Raw genomic sequence first — 26,101 nt, 5'->3', positions numbered from 1 at the left:
TTACATTTTTTTCAAAAGTCTCCGTAGACTTTCCCTAAATTCTCCCTAGCTAGATACTTCTCATTTCATCTTTTGAGAGATTTTTCTTTTTAAAAACTAATACCAAGGGATTAATTTTAGATCCTGGAAAGGTATCTTCTTTTTTCTTATCTAGAAAACTGACCAAGTATTATTAAAAGAAACCAAAGCACCTACCAAGCCAACAAAGCATTAGAAGAAACCAGACCCTAACTAACCAGGCAATGGCTTTGCATTTACACATCAACTTCGAACCAGAAAATGTAAAACTCTTGAAAATATGTTTGTTAGGTTCCCCACTGTGCTAGCCTTCTTTCAAACATTCAACAAACACTTGTTCAGCCACAGACACAATGAACATTTAACCAAACAACTTAAATACACACTGTAGGGTTCCTTTACACACAATCTATTAATTACTAAATACTATTTCAATCCATTAAGCTGTTTGAGTCAAATAGACAAATACTAACTACAAGCCTAATCTCATAAATTGAAAATATATACAATATATTCTTCAATGAAAAATTATAAACTACAAAATAGTAGGAATAACATTTAAGTGGAAATAATAGAAAAATTTTAAAAATAATAAATTAGAAAAATAAAATTAGAAAAATAGAAAAAATTTAAAACTTATGTACCAAAAATATTAACAGTAATTATCTCTCTGCATGTTCCTTTTTTATTTCTATTTCCAGATTTTTCTATAATGAACACAAAATAACATAAATAAAACATACATTAGCAGACTCTGTAAAATACATTTTTGTTTACTTTTTTTTAATAATAGGTGTCTCAGCAGGTATTAAACAGTGCAACTATTGTTTCAATTTTAACTTTGAAATGCTGTGTTACTATGTATACTGAAGAAATAATTGCATAAACACCTTATATCTTTAATTATTAATCCCCATCAAGGCATAAAGAGTGATATTCTTTGAAATCATTATGACACAGAACACATCTTGGATACTTTAAAAAAAGGTTAGGTACTAAAATAGACAAATGAAGATCTTTTCTCTAAAAAATATGACAAGTAAATTGCTTAAGAAAGCATACATGAAATTGTATATATTTAAAAAACTTCTTTAGGAGAACTTCATAAAGTTAAACTACTTGCAAACCACAGTTTCATCTACGTCAATATGCAACATTTTAAAACCACACAAAAAGGAAAGGAAATTTTTAGTAAAGCCAGCAGCCTGCAATGGGGCTGCTACTGCTGCGGCTAACCAAACAGCTCCTGCTTCTCTGAAGACTTGCAGCAAGGCCTGCTGAGGCTCACGGAAGATAGCCCCAGGTATGTCTTTTTAAACACTTAATATACTCAAATGCTTTTCCATGGAAAACAAAATTGTGATTTTCAGTATTTAAGGCTTCTAAGTAGAAAAAGCCAAGCTGTATAAGAAAGCATCAATTTTTAGGACCTCTAAATAGGTCCTAGCTGTGAATGACACTATAATTTTCTTGTATCTGATGAACCCATTCATCTGTCTCCAAAAGACAGGATAACTGACACCAGACTGAATACCTGAGCGAGCATAACTATTCAGTAACTCAATGTTATAACTGAGTGGATAGAGGCCATGTTGTAGATATTCACAACGGGAACAACAGGCTTTAAGATGACTTTCCTCTACAAACATTACAATAGGTGATTTCAAGAAAATTCCACTGCAACTCCCATAGAAAATCTAATAAACTTTTATTTTGTTTTTCTTTTGTTTTGTTTTTGAGGAGTCTCGCATTTTCATCCAGGCTGGAGAGCAGTGGTATGATCTCGGCTCACTGCAACCTCCACATACTGGGTTCAAGCGATTCTCCCGCCTCAGCCTCCTGAGTAGCTGGATTACAGGTGCCCGCCACCGCCTGTAATGGTGGTGGCTAATTTTTGTATTTTTAGTAGAAACAGGGTTTCACCATGTTGACCAGGCTGGTCTCGAATTCCTGACCTCAAGTGATCCACCCACCTCGGCCCCCCAAAGTGCTGGGATTACAGGCATGAGCCACTGTGCCCAGCCAGTTTATTTATTTTCTAAGCAATGGGCACTCTATCCAAACTACAGAGACAGTTAAAATCTTGTATTGTTGTTGTTGGACTACCTCTGAGTATCTCACATTTTCACTGGTAAGTTAACTGTCTGGTAAAATATTTAATAAGCACTTAATTCTCAAACTTGTGACATAGAACACAGGATGTTATTATACAATAGTTTAACCTCTAATTTACATAAGCAAAAATTTTAAATAAACAGATTTGTTTTTCACTGCAATTTAGAAAAAAGTTCATAAACACAAATGTGAGAAATGTGAGATGTTCCATGATTCTTGAGAATTATTGAATGATTAGTTATTCATTTCAAATAAATTATTCATGTACGGTGAATACGTATAGTCAGTTCTAGTTACAGAGAAAATTAATAAAAAGAAATTACTCTAATTCTTCTCTTTACCATATAAGTCTCATTGACACAATAATCTTATTTTATAGTTGTGTAAGCAATGGAGCACTTAAAGAAACACATTATGTTACTATTATTATGTAATATTTGAAATAAAAGTGCATAAGCCAAAATCCTAGGGCCTTAGAAAGTAACAATAAGCAAAGATGTGACACAATATCAATGCACACAAATACTAATTTTTCACATAAAGAAGAAAAGTATGTTCAAAATTCCAAGGTGCAAATAAATGGTAACTATCAAAATTCATGGTCGCCAAGGACATCAGTAAAGCCTGGAGTAGCTTTCAGATGTGAGAAGCTTCCTGAGGGCTCTGGAATAAGCAGGATTCAGGAATAGTAAGGATAAAGACAGAGAGCTTAGACGATCACCAGTAAGAGCAGATCCTAGTCCTGCTTGAACATGCTGTGAAAACTTGAGGAACACACCAGTGCCAGCCCTCAATCTCCTCAACTGACTTGGGGATTAGACGACAGGCTATCAATAAAGTTTCCATCCATCCTTAAAATCCTATGACTCCAAAATTTCTATCACATGCAAAAGTATAAAGGCAGGAAGGAACGGTACACAGAACAGTAGAGACCCCACCAATCCCAATCTTAATCTGGGATTAAGAGATAGTAGACATGGTAGAGAGAAACTAGGTTATGGAAGCTTTGAGAGCAAAGTTGGTTTAAACTTATTGGATAGGGCCTAGGTTTTGTTTTTAAATGTGCGTGCGTGTGTGTGTGTGTGTGTGTGTGTGTGTGTGTGTGTGTGTGTACGGTGTGCATGTGCGTGGCTGTATGCATAAAACATCAAAATACATGAAAAGCCTAAACTTATTTTCTTAGTATTTTGGTAAAAAGTTGAAAATGAATAGTTTATTTCAGCTTTATTACATAAAAATTGTTTAGAACATAGCTCCTGCCCACACAGTAAGCCCTTAGTAAAGCCTGGCAGATATAGTCATCATCATCATCATTACTATCATCATCCTACTATTGTTATTGAGGCAGTGTTTTGGGGTGGTTTTGAATGTGATTCTGAGATCAGACTGACTGAGTTGGAATCCTGGCTTTGTATCTTACCAGTTACGTAACCTCGGGTAAGTAACCCCATTATGCCTCAGTTTCCTCATCTATAAAGCAGGGACAATAACAACACCTAGCTTATGGAAATGATAAGAAGTTAAATAAGTACATGTAAAGTATTTGGCATAATGCCAGACACAAACCAACTGCTTAATTATTTTCATCAAGTTTGGTAAAGAATTACATTATTCATGGACTCTAACATGCTAACTCAGGTAGGGAAAGAGAAAGGGCATGTAGCCTTTAAGCAGCACTTGAATTTAGAAAGCTTTGTGTACATCTGCCTTATTCATCTGTTTGCATACATTGTTTCATTACAAATGCACACAAAGGATCATTAACTAATTAGGGAAATTAAAATTTAGAAAGACGTCAGAAGTTTTATTCTCTTATTAAAGGGCGCTTACAGAGTAGCTGATGTGGCCTTCTATGTTGGTCACTATAACTTACTATTTGCTACTTTTAAAAAGGTTATATTATAGCATAAAATTTTTTCTTGCTAAAATACAAAAATAATCTTGAGGTCTTTAAAACAAAAGAACATTGTTTAATATGCAAAAGGAGGACCCACACCAACAAGCAGCACCAGAAAGGTTACTAATGTACCCTTAGCTCTAAGCATGTGAGTTTGAATAGACCAGGTCAAAGGGAGCCCTATCAGTTTAACTAAACCCACTCAATGTTCCAGATTTGGGAGGGACATGACAAGACTTCACTGTCATTATTAGTGGCGATCACAGTAGTTCTAAGGGTATGTCTTATGCTTCTGGGCTTTTAACTGCTTCAAAACCCACAATGAAAGAAAAAAAAAAAAAAACTCAAGTGTTGAAGTCACATGTTTTGATACTAATATAAATAAACCTTTCTCCAAGGATTTTGTAACGAATGAACTTACAAACTTACATCCATGTTCTGGTAACTGTGGTTTTTTGTGTGTGTGTTTTTTGTTTTTTGTTTTTTTTTTGAGACAGAGTCTCACGACCAGGCTGGAGACAATTTTCCATCAACTCCTTACTTCCCCGGTCAGCTTGTGTTCTCCAAGCCTTAGGAGCTACATGAATCTATGGAAAACAAAAAACAAAACAAGAAAAAAAGCCTCTTCGGGCCCAACCACAACCCTAGTTTCCTCTCTCTACTTCTCAGAATCTCAGTTCACTTATCTCCTCTGCAAACTAACTTCCAACCCAACTGGTAACAAGAACTACCGGAATGGAAAAACCTGAGGTTGAAAATATCCCTACCAAAAGCAAACCTGCATGGGATTTCCTGAAAGTCACAAAATCAGACAATGGAAAACCCAGGCATCTTCACAATCTAGTATGTTCTCACCAGGCCACATGGTCTGGCAAGTTCACCACTAAAATTCTAAAAACTAGAAATACAATGGTATTATGAAGACAAATGTCTTTTAAAGAAAATAGCTGCTAATTTTAATTACTAACCTCCCTTTCCTTGTTTATTTTACAGAGTCTTAGAAGTCATCCTTACTTTCCCTCAAGATGACAAACAGTTCGTTCTTTTGCCCAGTTTATAAAGATCTGGAGCCATTCACATATTTTTTTTATTTAGTTTTCCTTGTTGGAATTATTGGAAGTTGTTTTGCAACCTGGGCTTTTATACAGAAGAATACGAATCACAGGTGTGTGAGCATCTACTTAATTAATTTGCTTACAGCTGATTTCCTGCTTACTCTGGCATTACCGGTGAAAATTGTTGTTGACTTGGGTGTGGCACCTTGGAAACTGAAGATATTCCACTGCCAAGTAACAGCCTGCCTCATCTATATCAATATGTACTTATCAATTATCTTCTTAGCATTTGTCAGCATTGATCGCTGTCTTCAGTTGACACACAGCTGCAAGATCTACCGAATACAAGAACCTGGATTTGCCAAAATGATATCAACGGTTGTGTGGCTAATGGTCCTTCTTATAATGGTGCCAAATATGATGATTCCCATCAAAGACATCAAGGAAAAGTCAAATGTGGGTTGTATGGAGTTTAAAAAGGAATTTGGAAGAAATTGGCATTTGCTGACAAATTTCATATGTGTAGCAATATTTTTAAATTTCTCAGCCATCATTTTAATATCCAATTGCCTTGTAATTCAACAGCTCTACAGAAACAAAGATAATGAAAATTATCCAAATGTGAAAAAGGCTCTCATCAACATACTTTTAGTGACCACAGGCTACATCATATGCTTTGTTCCTTACCACATTGTCCGAATCCCATACACCCTCAGCCAGACAGAAGTCATAACTGATTGCTCAACCAGGATTTCACTCTTCAAAGCCAAAGAGGCTACACTGCTCCTGGCTGTGTCGAACCTGTGCTTTGATCCTATCCTGTACTATCATCTCTCAAAAGCATTTCGCTCAAAGGTCACTGAGACTTTTGCCTCACCTAAAGAGACCAAGGCTCAGAAAGAAAACTTAAGATGTGAAAATAATGCATAAAAGACAGCATTTTTTGTGCTACCAATTCTGCCTTACTGGACCGTAAAATTAAATACAGCTTGGAAAGAGGGGGAGAAAAAAAAAGTAAGAAAAAATACAATTAGCTAGCAAATATGGATAGGTTTACTTAGAAATCCTGTTTCTAAATGCAAGTCAAGCTTTATTGTTAGACTTGTTGCTACTCATTAACCCAAATATTTGTACAAAAAACTAAAGAGTCTCATTGAACGAATGTAAAATCCTGCAATATCCTTGAAATCCAAAAGAGGCCCATGACATAGACCCAAAGGTATTCATGAGTTATTCATTTAAATGCCTGGAACTGACTTCTTGATAAAAATATAAAAAATAATTTCCATGTAAGTTACCAGAAAGCCCACCAGCAACTTAATTTTAAAGCCTTTCAGATTACTTTAAAAAATGCAGCTTACATAAAACTACTTATGCCTATTTTATTTCTAATCCATCACTTCAAAAGATGGTAGTCTTTCAGCTCATTACTCCTTCATTTTTTAATGTCTCATTTTTTTCTAACACAATCAAAAACTTTTATTTATAAAAAGTCTTGAAAAATATAGACAATCTTTAATGTATTATTTGTACTTATATTCTATCTATAGGTTACAATAAAGGCTTCCTGATGTTAGTAATAATAAATTTAGTGACTTCTCATTTCTATTTTGAATAATACGAAACAGAGACCCTAGAATATTTCAGAGGGAGTTAAGTTATACTAATTACTGAAACGAGTGCTTTTGGAACTAGCAAATCACATCGATAGCACATCAATGGTAAAACAGCACCAGTCAGATGGTCTTTACAAAACAGATACACTGACTTCACATAGCAAGGCCGTGTTAGGAATGTAGCATGGGCTGAGCTACTTAGCGCTGCCCAGGTCCAGAAAGATGAGCCTGACTCCATGTAGGGCCCCAGTTTAAAGTACAGGTGACTCCAGCCGGGTGTGGTGGCTCACACACTTTGGGAGGCTGAGGCGGGCGGATCACTTGAGGTCAAGGGTTAGAGATTAGCCTGGCCAACATGGTGAAACCCCGTCTCTACTAAAAATACAAAATTTAGCCTTGTGTGATAGTGCATGCCTGTAATCCCAGCTACTTGGGAGGCTGAGGCAGGAGAATCACTTCAACCTGGGAGACAGAGGTTGCATTGAGCTAAGATTGCCCTACTGCACTCCAGCCTGGGCAAAAAGAGTGAGACTCCGTCTCAAAAATCAATAAATAAATAAATAAATAAATAACGATAAAGTATAAGGTGACTCCAGCTCTCAGAGTCACAACTCTGATCAAATTCTCTCCACTGCTGGTGATGCAGAAAGAATACACAGCATTAAATAAAAGACTTGTTAGGAAAAAGAATATTGGAAAAATTTAGATAACCATACATGATGACTTTGTGTTTTTTATTTCATTAGTAAAATAAGCCCATATAAAAACAGCTGGTAAATCCATTTGCATTAGCTGCAATGATTAAAAAATGGTGTTCCTGGAAGCTAGGAAAACGAGTTTGATTCCAAACTCATTTTTGCATTTCACAAATTATTTTCTAAAGCTTGAAAATCCTATCTACAATTCCATAAATATATTCTGACTCTGAAGTGAATAATAAATGAGAAAATACATAAAGTGCCTATTATAAAACATACAACAAGATAATGCTATACAATTCTAGCTAGCTAATGGTAATGACAGAAACTCCAGCAGCCTTACACATCTGACACAGTGTAAATGACTTACCTCAGCTGCAGGCTGATAGAATGCCTATCCACTAGAACCTGTGTTTGCTGGTAGTCTAGGAAACATGGTTCACTAATGGGCAGATCAAGTATTATTCACAGAATAGCATCATGAAACTACTTTATTTTTCTGAATCTTTGGTCAAGCCTCCTTTAATCCTCTTCTCCTTGGTCTTCACTTAGTAGGGCCCCATATGAGATACGGGGAGATAGAAAACACTTTTCTTAACTACGTTTTTATAGTTTCCTTACATGCATGAGAAGCTAGTCAGATTTTCTCTCTTCATTAAGGGAAAAATAACAGACAGTAGCATTCCTAATGTCAGTGTTATATTAGCATATCCTTTGGCTTCTTCTGAATTGCACTCATGGTAACAGGGAGTTTAGGGCAACCGGTGGTGGAAAGCTATTAAAAAATGTATCCTACAGTATCAGTTGTCTAGCAGTTCTTTCACAAATTGTTATAGTTAAATTATCTCATGATTCATTATGACACATGGTCACTGAAAATCATTTAAGCTCTTTCTTCCAAGGAAGCAGAATGTTAAATGCAGGGAAAGGCTGTAAAACCAAGGTCACGGGAACAACAGAATAAAGAAGCTGAGGCTTAGGGTCCTGCTCTGACACCCAGACACCTGGGAGAGAGACCTGCAAAGCTCCATTTACCCAAGAAAGGAACACATAGCCCTCAACCATTCAACCAGTTTCAACCCTTTTCAACATTTTGCCGTCTTTGCTTAATTTATCATCCCCCCCTGTATTCTTTCTTTTAAATAAATTTTTATTTCCAATTTACAGAGAAGTTGCAAAATAGTACACAGAGTTCCATACCCATTCAGCCAGTTTCCTCTAATGTAAATGACTTAAGAGAACCACAGTACATTTGTTGAAACTAAGAAGTTAACATTGGTATATTACTATTAAATAAACTCTGGATGTTAATATCGTCTCCCTTTTTTACCCTGAATATTTTAAAAACAAATCCCAGACATGATAGTTCATCTATAAATTCTTTAGGATACATCTCTAAAATATAAGGCTACCCTTTCTGCTCCCCTAAATAAACTGTGAGGTTATTCCATTATAATGTAAATGAATAATGTCTATAGGTAACAGCTGAAAATTATAGATATTATTCAGGCAGTGATAAATGACATCCCTGGACATAGAAAAATTAACAAAACACGGATTGTTAATTGTAATAAGGAAAAAAATATGGGTTTGATCATTTGACAAGTTTTGAAATGGCCCTGGACATAGAAAAATTACAAAAAAAGAGACTTTTAATGGTAATAAGAAAAAAATATATGGGTTTGGTAATTTTGAAAGTCATTTCAGGAGATATTCCAAAATACCAAAATAAATAAATAAACAAACAAACAAACAGAATACTTAGTTTTGCAGATCAAAACTCCTAGAAGATACCCAGGAAATAACATAATACACCTACATTTACTTTTGTTTGTTTGTTTTGAGACAGAGTCTCGATCTGTTGCCCAGATTGGAGTGCAGGGGTGATCTCGGCTCACTGCAAGGTCCGCCTCCCGGGTTCACGCCATTCTCCTGCCTCAGCCTCCCGAGTAGCTGGGACTACAGGCACCCACCACCACGCCTGGCTAATGTTTTGTATTTTTAGCAGATACAGGGTTTCACCATGTTAGCCAAAATGGTCTCGATCTCCTGACCTCGTAATCTGCCCACCTCGGCCTCCCAAAGTGTTGGGATTAGAGGCGTGAGCCGCGCTCCTGACCCAATTATGCTTTTTATATGTAAAAGTAATACTCAATGAAAAAAAATGACTCACTGAAATTGCACTTAAAATAAAAATCCAGAAAAAAAGTTAGTGAACCCAAGAATAAACTTTTTTCAAATTTTGACCCAATTTTTATTTCTAATATTAAGAAACCAATTTTGTTACCCTTTAGAATAAAGCACATCACTTTGCTAAGACTCAAACGGTAAACTTCCTGCCAAGCATTTCCCATTTGCTATACAATTCTTAAATTCAACCAGTCCAAATCCGAGCCTATCTTGTACAAGCCTCTATGAAGTCTTACCCAATTTTTCAACTAAAATGCTCTAGTTCTTCTCCAATACTCATTCTTTGAGAGTGGAAGGTGCCCAGAAATATCAACTGGCTCACCTTCCAGTGAGAATTTGAGTTTTTACTCAATTATTGCACATATTTGAGAGCTTGCCATTTATAGTTGTTTGTCTCCCATTTTTCCTATGCCTCACAATTCTTACTGACTAGAAGTACCTACCATAATACAGTGTACATAAAAGTTACTCAGTAAATTTCCTTTCAAATTAAAACACATTTAGGCCTGGCACAGTGGCTCACACCTGTAATCCCATCACTCTGAGAGGCCGAGGCGGGCGGATCACCTGAGGTCAGGAGTTTGAGACCAGCCTGCCCAAAATGGTGAAACCCTGTCTCTACCAAAAATACAAAACATTAGCCAGGCATGGTGGTGGGTGCCTGTAATTCCAGCTACTAGGGAGGCTGAAGCAGGAGAATCACTTGAACCTGGGAGGCAGAGATTGTGGTGAGCCAAGATCGCATCACTGTACTCCAGCCTGGGCAACAGAAGCAGAACTCCGTCCCAAAAAAAAAAAGGAAAGAAAAAAAAAAACACATTTAGACATCACCTCCAGTGACTCAAATGCTCTTTAATAAAAGGATACTAATATAGAAAATTTCATTTTCTAAATCTAATTAGCCACTAATATCACTACAAATTTGGACAACATCAGTACATAAGCTTAAGATCAGAATTAGAACAGAGGCAGGAGCAAATGCAAAAAATTCACCTGCTATCATTATGTATTAGTCAAGAAAATAGTTGAATAATCTGACATTCAACAGTTATTGATCTTATAATAAAATAATCAGGGTGTAGATTAACTGAAGCAATGACTTACCAGAGGTATAGGAAAATGTGTTGCATACTGTAAGTGGCGAAGGAGGTCGTAATTAGATGGAAAAATTAATTCCCTTGGCTTTTCCCTCTTCACCAACTTCTCACAATTAACTGACATTCTTCTGCCCAAGGAAGTGTTGGCATTCTCACAGGACTCTCCAGGCATAGGAGAAAAAATCTAAGTCATGTAAAACAAATGTTGGAGATTGTAAATGAAAGCAAGCAAAACCAAACCACAGTGCTACATACCAAAACACACATATAAGACACTTATACACCTTTTCCTACTTCACCACTGAGCAAAAAATATGAAGAAATTTTGTTAATTTCCACAAAATTCATATTCAGATCAGTACGAATCTGTGATCAACCCCTCTATTTTGTAGATGAGAAAATAACAACCACACACATAAGAAATGTGTCTACACTACCTGGAAAGCTAAAGATAAAAGCAGAATTATGGGTAAGCGTTTTCCTCATAGGGCTACATTTCCTACAGAAACATATACATAATAATAAACTAGTAAGACTAATGAATAATAGACATAAAGATTTTGGTCTGTACTCCAAACAGTATTTTTTTAAAGTTATATATTGTGATTCATGAGGAAGAACACATTATAATTATACTGAAATAAAGTAGAACGATGTATAATAAGCCCAAAGCCACCAAAGCTATTATATAGAAGCTGAAGATACACATAGCAAATCAACATGGACTGTCATGGTGAAACTACATTCACACATTAATGAGATGATGATGACCTCAAAATGAACAAAAGAGTCAGACAGCCAACTAGGAGGACAGAGTGTTAGAATTCACAGAGTAGGCCATGCAACCAAAACTGAGGATGACCCAATTGTGTCAGATGATAATTGTACCAAAGGAGGAATATGGTAAGATTACATAACACAAATGCACAAGTCATTCTGAGAAACAGAAGGATCGAGACAGGCTGGGATGGGGGTGGGTTAATTCTTAACCGTCAATAAGAATCAAAGATTGAACCTACTGGAAATTCCGAACCAAAGTCAGTTTTAAAGTCACTCTTGTCTACTTCATCAAAAATGTTAGTGGTTCCTGAGTCAATGCCCATATGCGCCATAATACTCTGTTCCTGATAATCGCCAGAGAAAGAAAGTAACATAGTAAGTTTTGGAGTTCATCAAGGAACTGAAGCTAAAACATGACAGTGGGATTTTTAACCATCTCTGTCTTTTGTTCCCCATATTGTTTTCTTCCCCGCAAACTCAAGGAAACTTTGAGACATGCCTTGCTTTGAACAGTCACATTCTTTTCCCTCATGATGAGAAAATTTAACTTCCATGATATTTTAAGAGAAGAGCACACAAACATCCTGATTAAAAACAAGTGTTCATAATTTCCTTCCTTGGGCTATTTCCCATCACATACTTTAACCAACTCTTTTTATTAAGAAAAATATAAGACTATATCTGAGATACAAGACACTTTAATATCTATAGAATAGAAAAGAAAAAGCAGGAGGATAGAAAACATGTAAACAGGTCAAAGAACTTCAGTTTTTAGCCTTGTAATTTCTACTGTCAATAAGGTAAGAAAAGTGTTTAAATATTTTTAAGCCGACACCATTTTGAAAATAAATCTTAACAGTATGAACTATGAATCCATGTTTGCAATTCTACTACCAGGTTTTTAATTATAAGTATAGCTACTGTTTTTCTTAAAAATAATGGTATATTGCCTATACTGTCAGGGTATTTTTTTTTTTTTTTTTTTTTTTTTGGAGACAGTTTTGCTCTTGTTGCCCAGGCTGGAGTGTAATGGCACAATCTCAGCTCACTTCAACCTCCGCCTCCCAGATTCAAGCAGTTCTCCTGCCTCAGCCTCCCGAGTAGCTGGGACTACAGGCACACGCCACCATGCCCGGCTAATTTTGTATTTTTGGTACAGACAGGGTTTCTCCATGTTGGTCAGGTTGGTCTCAAACTCCTGACCTCAGGTGATATGCCCGCCTCAGTCTCCCAAAGTGCTGGGATTATAAGCATGAGCCACCATGCCTGGCCTAAACTGCCAGTTTTTAAGCAATTGTCACAAGTTCTCGTCATTTTCTACAACTTCCCATCACCACCTCCATCTTTTTTGCCTTGAAACTTTCAGTAAGTATCTGGAACAATATCCAAAATATCCAATATACCAGAATTTGGCAGAAAATTATAAAGTCACGCTCATAGCATAAAATAATTTGTTGAAAAGGTCACTTCTATAACATTTGAGAAATAGAGATTAAATTTTTAATTAAGTGAAATGAAAATATGTGTTGTGACTAACACAGAATTTCCCATTATGAATAAAAGAGTGATATAAGTAATGAATGCTACATTAGGGAAAAGATGATTCTTAGAATGAAAACTCAGCTGACACTTAAAGGTCAAAACAAGTCCAGTTTTGAGATACGATGTTAAAGAAAAACTAGAGATTAGAAACATCTAGAACTGAAAGTACGTAATTTCAATCCTATGAAAAATCCCGTCAAATATTTTCATTCCAGTTTTATAGCATCCAAAAGGAAATTCTGGAAGACATAAGAAGCTACAGTGTAAATATCTTTCCCGCTTGAGATGTAGAGATAAATAACCACTGGGGCAAAAGAATACAACAAAAAGCCATCACTCTTCTACTACTATGTGACCCATCTGAATGTGATTCCCAGTAGAGTTTAGTTTTTGGGAAAGCGGGGCATCGTATCCAGGGCCGTACCTCCATTTTTACATCATGGTCCTTTGAATAGTGTTCGTCTGCATTTTCCCCTGCTGGTGACCGCGGTCGGGTTGAGGCAGTGACTGACAGATCTCCTCGAGATATGAGGGTACACATGTATGCGTCATGGGAGAAGACGTCATGGCGGATGAACTCGCAGAAGAGCAGCACCAGGTTCACAAATTCCACCTTTTCACATTCACTGTTTGGGTCCGCTATAGAGAAACAAATTCAATCAAGAATTCCTTGACTAGGTGACAGAAAAATAACTAATTACTAAGGTTTAATATTTTCATTACTTTTCACAATCAATCTTTTTGGGGAAAAAAAGATCTATTGGAAGATTTACTGAGGCACTAGAATTTTGGGCAGAACTGACAGGCAGGTTTTCATTGTCCCACTATAATTGAAAAACATCCAGTATTGTAAATGTGATTACAAGTTTAAAGATAGTAGCCCTGGCCAGGTGCGGTGGCTCACGCCTGTAATCCCAGCACTTTGGGAGGCCAAGGTAGACAGATCACCTGAGGTCAGGAGTTCGAGACCAGCCTGGCCAACATGGTGAAACCCCGTCTCTACCAAAAATACAAAAATTGGCAGGGCACGGTGGCGGATGCCTGTAAGCCCAGCTACTTGGGAGGCTGAGGCAGGAGAATTGCTTAAACCCAGGAGGCGGAGGTTGCAGTGAGCCAAGATCACGCCACTGTACTCCAGCCTAGGTGACAAGAGCGAAACTCCGTATCAAAAAAAAAAAAGATAGTAGTCCTTAATAGCCATTCAAGTATTAACGTAAACAAGCAAAATTTCAGGATCAGAAAAAAAGACACGAGGACTAGACTGCTGTCCTCTGGTTTTACTAATAGAACAGTTCATGATGGCTTTTTCTAGCTTGAGTGTGTGCAGTTGTGAGAATATGGGTGCACATTTTCAAAGGAAATTTTACAACTGAACCACAATTTAAATGGTGTTTGAAAAAATGTAAGCAGGATCCACTGAAAAGAAAAAGGAACAACTGAATAAAAAGAACACAAAGATGGAGCTCGGCAGATTATTGTTATTCATAACTAGCCTATTTAACTCACATTATGACTTTCAATACTGTCACTGCACTCTAAAGTTTTGTGTCTATACCTTTAAGATAAGATTCAAAATTTTTAAGACTAACCTGCAAAGCTCAATCCTTGCAACCATCACATTCACAAACACCAATAGGACACACATTTATCCAAGGAAGCTTAAGCTCAGTTCCCTAAACCTTGAGCCTAAATGTTTCCTCTTGCTCCCTACCAAACTCAGTGATGAGCAGCCTCTCTCAGAGAACAGACCAGCTTTTTCTGACAGACAGTAAATGAGATGAACTAGCAAAGGCACAGGAGTAAGGAGTTTTTCCTAAAGAGAGAACAATAATGGGGAAGAAATGAGGCAAGCAAAGGGCAAATGTCTGTCTCCCCCAGGATACAAGGTAAGTTAGAACTGCTAACTTCATGCCTGACAATATACTTTCTGCTATCAGGGATCTCTTCTGTCCTTTCACTTTTCTGCTTCCTTTTCCAAGAATTACTCCTCCCTATATTCCAACCACTAGATTAGCTCCAGCGCTTGCTCTCCTTCTAGCCTAGAAGCCACCAAATAACTGAGAGCCACTTGTCTCAAAGAACCTCACCTGCAGGTCTCACTCAACCCAATATGAGGCCCCTCCTCAGAGGACTCAAAAGGGTACTGTTTGTTGTTGCTTTACCTCTTTCTTCACAAGCAACTTCCTCCTCCCCAACCTTTTTCTCCCCTTTCTATTGCTTTTTACTTTTTGCCATTTTTCTGTTGTCTATCTTAAGATCCTCCCTGCTGCATTTTGTCATATGAAAAATCTCAGAATAATATCAAGGCTATGAGCTTCATAGTTCACACAGTATTTCAAGTGTTCACCACAGTCTGAACCCACCGGGTGGCTGCTTCAGAAACCCTGAACTCCTCACTAAAAAGGCAGAAAAAGAGCTTGAGATGACATAAACATCCCAGAGAGTGTAGCAAAGCAGCCAGGCATCTATAAATTACTTCCTTGTACCATGTCTCTGGCTATAGAGTACTGTTGCTTGATTCCCCCCACCACCATATTTAAGAGCAGGAACTAGAAAATCAGAAATTTAGAAAACTACTAAAAAAGAGAAAATTCCAAATCACAATCAATATACAGACAAATGTCACAGGACCTTACTTCCTTACATGAAAGAGTGAGGTGACTTTTAAAAATTATTTTAAAGTCTTTGAAGCTTGACTGATTTTAAAATTGCCTAAAAGTCTCCATTAAAAAACATGCCACAAAATTTTGCTCAGTAAAACATACATTATATTCAGTGCCAAGAATATTAAATAAGATCCAAATTTTTAAAAAAGGAATCAGCTTTAAACAAAAAAATCAATCCCTTATTTAAGATCTAGAGGCAAAGAGCTTTCTGTACTTACACAAAGAGGGGGCCTGTGTATCTAAAAACCTTAACAGCACATTCTGGAAAACAGGCAAACTGGATCCAGCAAGAGAGGACGAAGAAATAGACTCCTTCTCATCTAAGACTTCTGATTCCCCACATCTCTACAGATTAAAAATAAATAAGCAAAGTTAATTACAGAAGTATAGTCATAATGGATCATGAATTTGTTAATTTGTTACTAACATTTAAGTGCTCAGGTAAAACATGTAAAATTAATTGATATGTCTGTACCTATTTAAGGGACCATGCATCTCAGATGAATATAATTTCTAAAAGTTGGAAAAAACTACCCCAGAACGACTCAAATGATTTCAAAAAACACCCCTGAAAAACATTATTCATGTGAATTATAAACTCTGCACAGTATTCTATGAGTGCCCACTAAATATGGTACAACAAACTATTCATTATCCCTACGCAAAATTGCTAAAAATAATTTCAGGTTGTCTTCATTTTTAAATAGTTCATGTTTAACTGTATTCTCTCTGAAAAATATTGGGGCATATATTATTGAATTGTTTTTGTCAGAAGGGTTTACTTATTAGTGTGTTTGGAGAAACATGGTATCAAATGAGAATGCTAACATGATTCCCCTAAGAATATTCTTTCACTTATTCATCACATTCCACCAATAAGATCTCTCAGAGCCTTTGGGAATGTGCACAGTTCATGAAATACCTCTATGGAAGTTATTTAACTTCTATTTTCTTAAAGACAAAATTTACACAAGACCAGAAACTTGTTTTCTATTCTTTGTTATATTCCTTTGATAATTCCCATTTTCATTACTCTTTAATATCAAGAATATTAATTATGTTAAGAATATCATATTTTTCCAATCTCTCTCTCTTTGTGAAGGTCAAATTTTAAAGATGGTGATGTTTAACAAAAAATCAATTATTTTAAATATCCCTGAAATAATACACTTTTAGATATAGATACACTTAGGCTATTAAAATTACAGGGTAATCTATATGTGAACCTCTTCTGAAAGTGGAATGTGTATGTTTGTATGTCTGGAATAGAGGCAGGAGAAAAGTGGTGTAAAAAAAACAATACAGAAGGAGCAATGAAATGTTTGAGAAATTTCATTTTAGCTGCTGAAGTTTATGGACTACAATTCACCACAGAATAGTCCAACTATTCATAATGTATGGAAGAAAAGCAATGAAAGGCTTTTCCTAATTTGTACACTGTACGATGGGTCATTTAGCTTACACCTGAACATCAGTATCTTCAAGTCCCAGTTTCAACAATATGATCTTCTGTTTTTGGTGAATACAACTTTCCTAACAGGAAGAAAAAAATGTCTATAAAATGTTCTTCCTATTTCATTTTTACTAGCTTCACAAGAAGGAGGTGTATTATCAGCAACACAGAGAGCCAGCTAAGGCTCATCCAGTCAAGGAACAAACATCTTCTGAGCATCTACTATGCAAGGAGCACTATTCTGTGCCAAGGACCCAACACTGAACAAGATGAGTGAGCTTTCTCCTGTCCAGCTCACCTTCTAGAGGGGGAAGCTAGGTATGAAACAATAAGCAGATTAACTAGATGAATGTGCACTGCAACAAGGAAAGTACAACAGTGACGTGAGAAAGAGTGCTTGAGGGGTAGACGCTGTTAACTTTGTTCACGTAGTGATGGAAGATCTTCCCAGGTGACACATGTTGAGCTAGGAATGCTGGAAAGGAAGGAACACTTCTTCAAACGGGAATGCCAGGAAGAGGCTGGCCATGCAGACTTGGGAACAGAGTCTGCCACCTAGAAGGAACAACAAGAGCAGAGGCCTCAAGGTGACACAGTGTGTTTTCCGTATTGAAGGGGTAGAAGTACCAAGGTGAATGGAGCTGTGACCCCGGGGAGAAGGGCACAAGATGAGGTGGAAAAGGCAGTTGAGGTGGCTCAGGAGATGCCACAAAGGCCAGTCAGGAGACACAGAGAGTATTAGTAAGGGGACAATGTAATCTATTTACATTTTGAAAACATTGGCAGTTTCTGTGTAGAGGAAGTAGAAAGATGAGGTAAGATGCCTCAAAGTTGCCAGGTGACAGATGACAAGGACCTGGTCAGATGATATATACACATTCCCCATAGCCATCCCTGCTAACAGTCACAGGCAGAAAAGAAGGCCTGCTTAGAAAATTCCCCGCAATAAAAGCAATGTTGACGAACTTAGTTTTGCTTTCTCCCTTATAATTTACTTTCAAGGCTGTAATTGCTCTCTCTGGGACCAGAATATAATCTCAAAAGCAAAACAAATTGGTATTTATAATATCATAATCATAACTGCCTCAAGAAAGTATATCCAAATCCACTAAAATATGTAGTTGTAAATTTCATAAAAGTTGGTATGTCTTATACACATTTGCACATGTATATTGCACATGTGTATGTATGCTGTGTATACGCATATTTCAACATAGCAAAGAAACTTCTTTGTTCTAAATCAGATGCTAAAATTTTATAATTTTATCTTTGATTTACTTTTGTAGAGAGAGAGTCTCACTCTATCAACCAGGCTAGAGTACAATGGCACCATCATTGCTCACTGCAGCCTCAAACTCCTGGGCTCAAGAGATTTTCCTGCCTTCTCCTCCCAAACCACTGGGATTATAACAGGTGTAAGCCATTGTGCCCAGGCTAAAGTTTTATTTTAAAAGACACCATTTTTAAATTAGTTCAGAATATAAATGGCTGCATCAATTTAGAGAGATTCTACTATGAGAACCTTCCTTATGTGAATTTTTACATCCTCCCTTTTTTCCTCAAGAGCAAAAGAATAACATAATGAGGGTATGAGAAAATGATCTTCCCCAAAACGGTATTTTTTACATTAGCGCATTCAACAAGCAGAAAGAAAATGGAACCTACCTCTGCCTCAATTTCTGCTTGCCTCTTCTCCAGGAGTTTTGCCACGGCCATGGCCCTGTGCTTGCCAGACCGTTTGCAGCTCACAGCCCATTCACATAACAGCGTCACCACAGCTTCATCGTTGGGCGCAACCTAATGACCAACAGAGAGGGGTACCAGCCACATCAAATGAAACATTCACCCAGCAGGAGTCAGGAAGCAAGCAAGGGAATATCTAATGCTTTAAAGCTTTCTTCCATGTTTTATTATATAGCTTTAGAAAGGGCTTCCAAATCATTTTTAATTGAAATACAAAGAATAAACCTATACAAGGAAAGAAATCAGTTACACTGAATCTGTGACAATTCCAAAAGAATCAGAGCTTCCCTGTGGATGCCTGCACTTACACAGGGACATAACCTAGCCCCAACTACTCTCTAGAACTCAAATTTCAAAACCAAACAGTAAGGGAAAAAACCACCACTGATTGCCAAGAACAGCTGTCACAAAGTCAAAGTACATCACTCTACTGTTGGCACCCTCAGACCCCCCCACTCACTCAATGCCTCAATTCAATAAATAATTCCAACAAGCCAGGTTATCCAGTGACCCACTCCAATACAAAATTAGAAGGAACAAACTAGAGGGGAGGCTGGAACGCTGGTAAAACACTCATCCCAATGGAAAGAACACAAAAAATGACAGCCCAGCACCAAAAAGAACCAACAATTAAGAGCAGACACAGTCAACCACGGACAGCAACCAGGTCTAGGTAGGGCTCAGCATGGCGACCAGAACTGTCAGCCACAATTCCCATGGCCTAGAAATAGGCACTAGCGACTGAGGGTGAGAGGATGTTGAGGACCCAAGTGACATGAGTCGCGGGATGGGGGTGCAGGGAGTGGTAAGCAGGGAGATGGTACTTGTGTACGATCTGTCCTTTCCTTTTAGAGGATCCACGCTGACCAACAGGACACAAACTACAAGCTTTTAATACGTCCCCGTGGGTATAAACATTATGCCAGAAAAACTAGATAATCACAGCATTTGCACTACAGGCTATGTGGGAAGTTAATACTTTAGAATCCATAAACTCAATTAAGATTACGATATGGCTATGAGCACACTCCACAGAAGAACATACATACATGCATGAACTTAGCACATTTCGGAAGGTTTGTGCAGTCTGAAAAGCCATCCAAAAATCCCAGAATAAGTATCCCTGATCAGCTTTAGACGCTAGCAAACAATTCACATCATGAAATGAGTTTATTCCAAGATTTTTATTCATCGTACCCTAAGAGTTACCTGAGGCAGATACCTCAAAGGGAGCTCTGTTTTCCTAATTTAAAACAAGTGAAAGAAATGTTTGAACATAACATTTCAAACAGAAAGTAAACTGGGAGGATTTTCTGCCCAGATTCACTCTAACCTACATAAAGATAAAAGTATAAAAGTCAATCCGGTGAAGGACCACATGTTTATAGGTTTAGAACATTAAAAATAACAAAAAGAGTTACCCTAAAAATATGCTTTCAGTTTTTATTAATCTAAGCAGTAATATGCATCATATCCACATTTACAAAGATTTTTTCTACTGCATCTTCAAGATTACGTTAAAATGTGCTACAAAAAAAGAAACAGGTGATTTTAAAATTTAAAAACTTCTTTTCCCACTAAAGATTTTATGTGAGATTTAATATCTATGTGAAATTAGTGAGACATATAGAGGAACTGTATGTGATCGGTAATGTCTCAACAACTAGGTGGGAGAACAGATTTCTTCAGATCTACTGAATGAACTACAACAAAAGAGAAGTCAAAACAAATCACATTACCACATCCCCTTTAAAAACCAAAACAACAGCCAGTGTGCCCACATCATCTCTGAGAAAACAATCACAAACTCATCACACATGACACTCCGAAGATCAATAAGCTGAGCACAGTGTACACACAGCATACGTGATTCTGAAAAGGCAGGAGAAAGACAAATCTGATCTGGGCACCCATAATGTGCATGAGTGTTACGTGCTGTTAGGGATAGGAAGGCACATTTTCTTGCTCAAGAAGCTTACACTCCTCAAGAGATAAGAACCAAACAGCGAACACAGAGCAGAGTAAGAGGCTCTATACACTGCACATCAACAGGGACAACCCAGGGAAGGTTTTATGAGAGGCAGGTTTTATGAGAAGGTTCAAGGCATGGCCTTGAACCTTCATATAGTCACACTGTTAACCACAGTTTTATCCAGAGAGAAGACTAGAGGATATTTTTATTTTCTGCTTTTATCATGCAAAAGAAAAACACTGTTTCTATTTTGGGGGAAAAAAATGTAAATCGGCCTTGGAGGAAAAATGTAAGATTTTTGATAAATAGAAAAAAAAGGTAAAGGACAGAAAAGACCTATCTAAACATAATGGAAATCATATGCCCTCCTGCAGCCTTGAGGTATAACCTCCACTTACACGACTATGTGCCAGGCACTGTGTTCTGCCCTATTTATATCTATGATCTCATTTTACCCTTACAGAAACCTGAAAGTAGTTACCCCAACTGTGATGAGAGGCAAGCTAAACCCATGCCTCCAACCCCAAACTCACCCCTCGGCTACTAAAACCCATCCACTTCCTGGGCACCTCCACCTGCTGACCACAATCACCTGACCCCAAACTAAGCTCATCCTACCCCTAAAATACATTTCTTGTCCTGTGTACTTTCTCTTAGAAAATGGCATCACCATTCAGGTCAGAAAGCTGAGAGTTCTTCTCTCTCCTCAGCCACATTCTAGCTACACTCCAGTTTGAGCCCCTCAGACACGCTATGCCCACCTCCACCTCGGGCCTCAGTGTTGGCAGCCCTTTCCCTCCAGTGCATTCCTTAACCCCAAGTTACACAGAGCAGCCCCTTCTCTGCCCTAAAATCTGGAGGATTCAGGCAGACCAGAGGCACCCTGGCCACCCTTGCAAACATCACGCTATTTCGTTTGCTTAGCAGTGAATGCTGCTATCTGAAAATGTTTTCTTCACTTATTTACAATTTTACTGTCTGCATTCTCTCACTAGTAAACAAGGATTTTAAGTGGGAACATCATGAACAAAGCCACTCAGCAGGCCCACTTACAGAAATCCTATGAATGACAAAAAAACTCATTCTAATTTAGGGCAAATATTGGGTTTATCTTATGGCATACATCCAACAGCAGTCCGAATGAATTTTAAAAAGTAAAATAAGGCAGCACTGTTATAACACCTAGAGCATTCACAATCATTTTCAATCAGCTTGCTCTAATCTCTAAATTATGCTCCTGGAGATGCAAAGAAAATAAGCAGAGACATTTTCTCTCTCCTAATTCATATAGTCTTCACTCCTTTAGGTATCTTGTCATCTCAAGCAACTTTAACTTACTTCATTCAAAAAAAAATCATTTAGCTAAATTAAAATGTTATTTTTACATTTTCATGTCTTTATTCCACTGAGTTATTATTGCAAGGTCATAAAATAAGCAAAATTATTCCTTTAAGACTACCAGAAAAGGTTATTACAAATGATAGTCCAGGCACGGTAGTTCATGCCTATAATCCCAGCAGATCACCTGAGGAGGCAGATCACCTGAGGTTAGGAGTTCAAGACCAGCCTGACCACCTGACCACCATGGTGAAACCCCATCTCTACTAAAAACACAAAAATTAGCCAGGTATGGTGGCGCATGCCTGTAGTCCCAGCTACTCAGGAATCTGAGGCAGGAGAATCACTTGAACCCAGGAAGCAGAGGCTGCAGTGAGCCAAGATGATGCCTCTGCACTCGAGCCTAGGCAACAGAGTAAGACTCCATCTTAAAAAAAAAAGACAATGAGCTAGGTACAGTGGCATGCACCTGTAGTCCCAGCTACTGGGGAAGCTAAGGCAGGAGGATTACTTGAGCCCAGGAGTTTGAGGTTAGCCTGGGCAACATAGCCAGACCCTGTGTCTTAAAAGAAAAAAAAAATGGAAAGAAAGACGTGGCAATTATTTCTACATTTATATAAATGCACTAATGATGAGCTGAAATTACAACTACCAATTTTTATTTTTAAAGAATATATTTCACTTTTATATTTCTAAACATGCTTGAGATAAAATACCCACCAATGTGACTTTCATTTTACTTATACTTTTGCATGTATTCCAAATTTTAAATGAACATATTTATTTTTAATACCAAAGAAATAAAATACATATTTAAAAAATATCTATAACATAATATCCTTAGATGCTGATTCCAAATACGAAATTAGCCTAGGAGTTTGACAAATCTCCAAATGGCTTTAAAAAAGGATTGCCAACAAACTTAACCACCGAGAAAATAGAAGTGTTTTTTTTTTAACCTTTTAAAAGTAAAATCACTTAAGAATTTAAAATCATTTAGGAAAGAATTTTTTTAATAATCATAAAAAATGACTTGCAAAGAAAACAATTTACTAGAAAAACTGGTCAATTCTTTGGAAGAAGAATAGGGTAGTTGCTTACATGTTAAACAATGTAGTGAAATAAAGCAAACACTGTCTGTATCTATGTGTATACTGTGCACTGAAGAAAATTAAATTTACAGAATGTCCACTGGAATTCCAAGTCTGTGCAGAAGAGTTGGGTCCTTGATAATTTCCTAAAATAGATTCATAAAAATCCAATGAATATGGAAAGGTACACTTGTCTCTCAATGATTTGACTCATCCAATTTAAGTAACAGACATGTCTTCACCTAGAGACGCATAGAAAAGAACACATAAAGAAAAGAATTCTTTTGAACACATCCAGATGTCACCACTGGGGTTTGGGGTAATGTGCTAGAAAACAAGTTCCAAGAAGGAGTCAACTCACTTCCAAAGGTACCCATTAATGTGCTTTCTTTTTAAGTACCCTTAATATGGTGGGCACTGGGGAAACCAAAATGTTAAAGATCTTGTCCCTATCCTCAATATGCTCACCTTCTAGAGAGAAAAGTCTAAAAGACAAGTAATCATAAAGCAACAAGACATATCTAGAGTGGAGGAAGAAGTAAGTCCAGCCTTCCACCCCTTCGATATCTCCTGGGAGGGGAGCATACATCTGCCCCAACTTACTGACATCTGAGGTCTCAACCTGAAGAAATTCCTGCGGGCTACCTGCTGCAGTTGTAGTCCCAGTTTCGGATTTTCAGAAATTAAGTGAATTAAGAAACCCAGAAATTAAAGCCTTGAGGAAAATGCTGCTGGAAAGACTGAGCTTTTAAAAAATATAAAATTTCAGCGCAAAAATTTTCTTGTCCTTTTATCAATTATGCCTATAAAAAGTTATGCATTTCAAAATCTTATATTTAACCAATAAACATTTTCCAATACTAGTTACCAAGAATGCAATGTCCACTATTTCTTAAATATTATAAAACCTGTCAAGTGATGCCATCCTTTCCTTAGGATATTTAGAGTGGTGGGAATAAAAGAATAGACAGGTTCTGTGCCTACTTTAAAAGAAATGATATTATCAAAGAAGTTTTACAATGACTTATACTAACTTCTCAGAGAGAATGTCTTCAGCAATGGAACTATGAAAATTTTTCGTTTGTTTTTATTTCCATTTTTTCTGCAGGCAAATGGGCCATATTTCCATGTCTGATTATAGACATACAGATAAGAAGGGCAGATGGGAGAGGCTTGCAATGGAACACAGGAAAGGGAAGGTCAATGGTGCACAGCCAGCAGTAAATCCCAAGTCCTATCCAAGACGGGTCGTTCTCAGCCCTCAGACAGTGTCTCTCACCATGCTTGCCTTCTTCCCCTTCAACGGGTAATTACAGTACCCCATCCTCTCAGCTTTATTGCTTTACTCTGCATTTGGAGCTGTGAGAGGCAGTTTACATTTCAGGCAATTCTTTGGACGTAAGAAAAAAAAAATTCACTCCATCAGGTACTCATTAGGTGCCATGTGCTGTAAAACATTTCAGATGCCAAAGGTCTACACCAGCCCTGACCAAATAAAGTATATGTTTCTCTTATGATTAAATCCCCCGCTTTTTCTTCGGTCTCGCTCTGTCACGCAGGCTGGAGTACAGTGGTGCAATCTCAGTTCACTGCAACCTCTGCCTCCTGGGTTCAAGCGATTCTCCTGCCTCAGCCTCCCAAGTAGCTGGGGTTACCAGCGGGTGCCACCTCGCCTGGCTAATTTTTGTACTTTCAGTAGAGATGGGGTTTCACCATGTTGGCCAGACTGGTCTAGATCTCCTGACCTCAGGTGGTCTGCTCACCTCAGCCTCCCAAAGCGCTGGGATTACAAGCATGAGCCACCACGCCCAGCCAAAAACTCATTTTTTAGAATAGGTTTTCTGAAGTATTTATGGCTTATTCTAGTCATGGACTAAAGTCATAGGATTTATAGCAGACCATAGCAGACACAATAAAAATAAAAAATTGAAAGTCTTAATGTTACATGTAAATCTTTTCAGTTGCTTCTAATGAAAATTTAATATAAAATAACTTGTGGATTAAGTTATGGGTTTAATCATGCTGAAAATCAATAATGATGACAGACTACCAAATTTACAGGTAGTAGTAATAAAGATAATTAACATGTACTGAGTGCCTACCCAATTTACAGTCAGACATCGCAATAAATGTGTTTCAGGAATTATTTCTTTCAATCTTCACAACCTATAAGTTGGTTATATCATCCTCAGTTTACAAATAAGGAAACTCCAAGGCAAAGAGATGGCAAACAACTTTTCCAAGGTCACTCAGCTAAGTAATGGAGCTCTAGCCACAACGTAACTCTTGGAAATGAACAAAACAGGTAAAACAAAACCTGTGTGTCAAAAGAACCTGGATAGTAACTCTGTCCTTCCCTCCAGGGTACACAATATACAATAGCCTTTTGTGTGCACCCCCAGTGCCTCTGGCTTCTCCTGATTCCACCGTCCTCAATGCTTACAGCCTTAGAGTATTCTGCTCCCTTGTGCTGGAATATTTACTCCTACTTAACATGAACATTTCATAACACAGTTTTGTTGCTATTAGATCTCCAGTTATTGGCTTTAAATATACATTAGGAAGGCTCAGGTACCACCCTGGAGGCGCACCACTGAGAATAATCAAAAGGAAGTACTTCATTCCAAACACTGAAAAGGAGGGTTCAGGTCTTCCCAGGGCAGAAACAGGCAGCTTTTCATATTGGCTTTTTTTTTTTTTTTTTTTTTTTTTTTTTTAAACAAAGTCTCACTCTCGTCCAGGCAGGATTGCAGTGGCACAATCTCAGCTCACTGCAACCTCTGCCTCCTGGGTTCAAGCCATTCTTATGGCACTTTCTAATGAATATTAA

General features: G+C 37.5%; 2 protein-coding genes across 8 annotated transcripts in view; one reads left to right on the top strand and one right to left on the bottom strand.

The window, feature by feature from the left end:
* Positions 1 to 26,101, bottom strand: part of MED12L (mediator complex subunit 12L) — a 341,010-nt gene that overhangs the window by 225,299 nt on the left and 89,610 nt on the right. For 5 of the 7 annotated variants that reach the window (XR_012430801.1, XM_045386761.2, XM_045386764.2 and 2 more), the window contains 5 exons: positions 18,793 to 18,924; positions 15,893 to 16,019; positions 13,433 to 13,647; positions 11,706 to 11,810; positions 10,694 to 10,870 (listed from right to left, as the gene is read on the bottom strand). Coding sequence is in view for 6 of the 7 variants with exons in the window: in XM_045386761.2 (XP_045242696.2) it covers positions 10,694 to 10,870; positions 11,706 to 11,810; positions 13,433 to 13,647; positions 15,893 to 16,019; positions 18,793 to 18,924 (756 nt within the window). In the remaining variant the exon portion in view is untranslated. The remainder of the gene's footprint in view (positions 1 to 10,693; positions 10,871 to 11,705; positions 11,811 to 13,432; positions 13,648 to 15,892; positions 16,020 to 18,792; positions 18,925 to 26,101) is intronic. The other 2 variants (XM_045386767.2, XM_074031278.1) reach the window with 1 other exon arrangement.
* Positions 1,209 to 6,672, top strand: GPR171 (G protein-coupled receptor 171). Its single transcript, XM_005546115.4, has 2 exons — positions 1,209 to 1,321; positions 5,024 to 6,672. Exon 2 carries the CDS (start codon positions 5,056 to 5,058, stop codon positions 6,013 to 6,015), a length of 960 nt encoding a protein of 319 aa, XP_005546172.1. The 5' UTR covers positions 1,209 to 1,321; positions 5,024 to 5,055; the 3' UTR covers positions 6,016 to 6,672.

Source organism: Macaca fascicularis, chromosome 2 (genome assembly GCF_037993035.2).
Source record: "Macaca fascicularis isolate 582-1 chromosome 2, T2T-MFA8v1.1".
Taxonomy (NCBI): Eukaryota; Metazoa; Chordata; class Mammalia; order Primates; family Cercopithecidae; genus Macaca; species Macaca fascicularis.
The sequence above is the reverse complement of the archived record's forward strand: the minus strand, read 5'-3'. Positions and strand labels throughout refer to the sequence as shown.

Bases quoted from the DNA above. Each gene is read 5' to 3' on its own strand.
- GPR171 (XM_005546115.4), top strand. From the start codon at position 5,056: ATGACAAACAGTTCGTTCTTTTGCCCAGTTTATAAAGATCTGGAGCCA.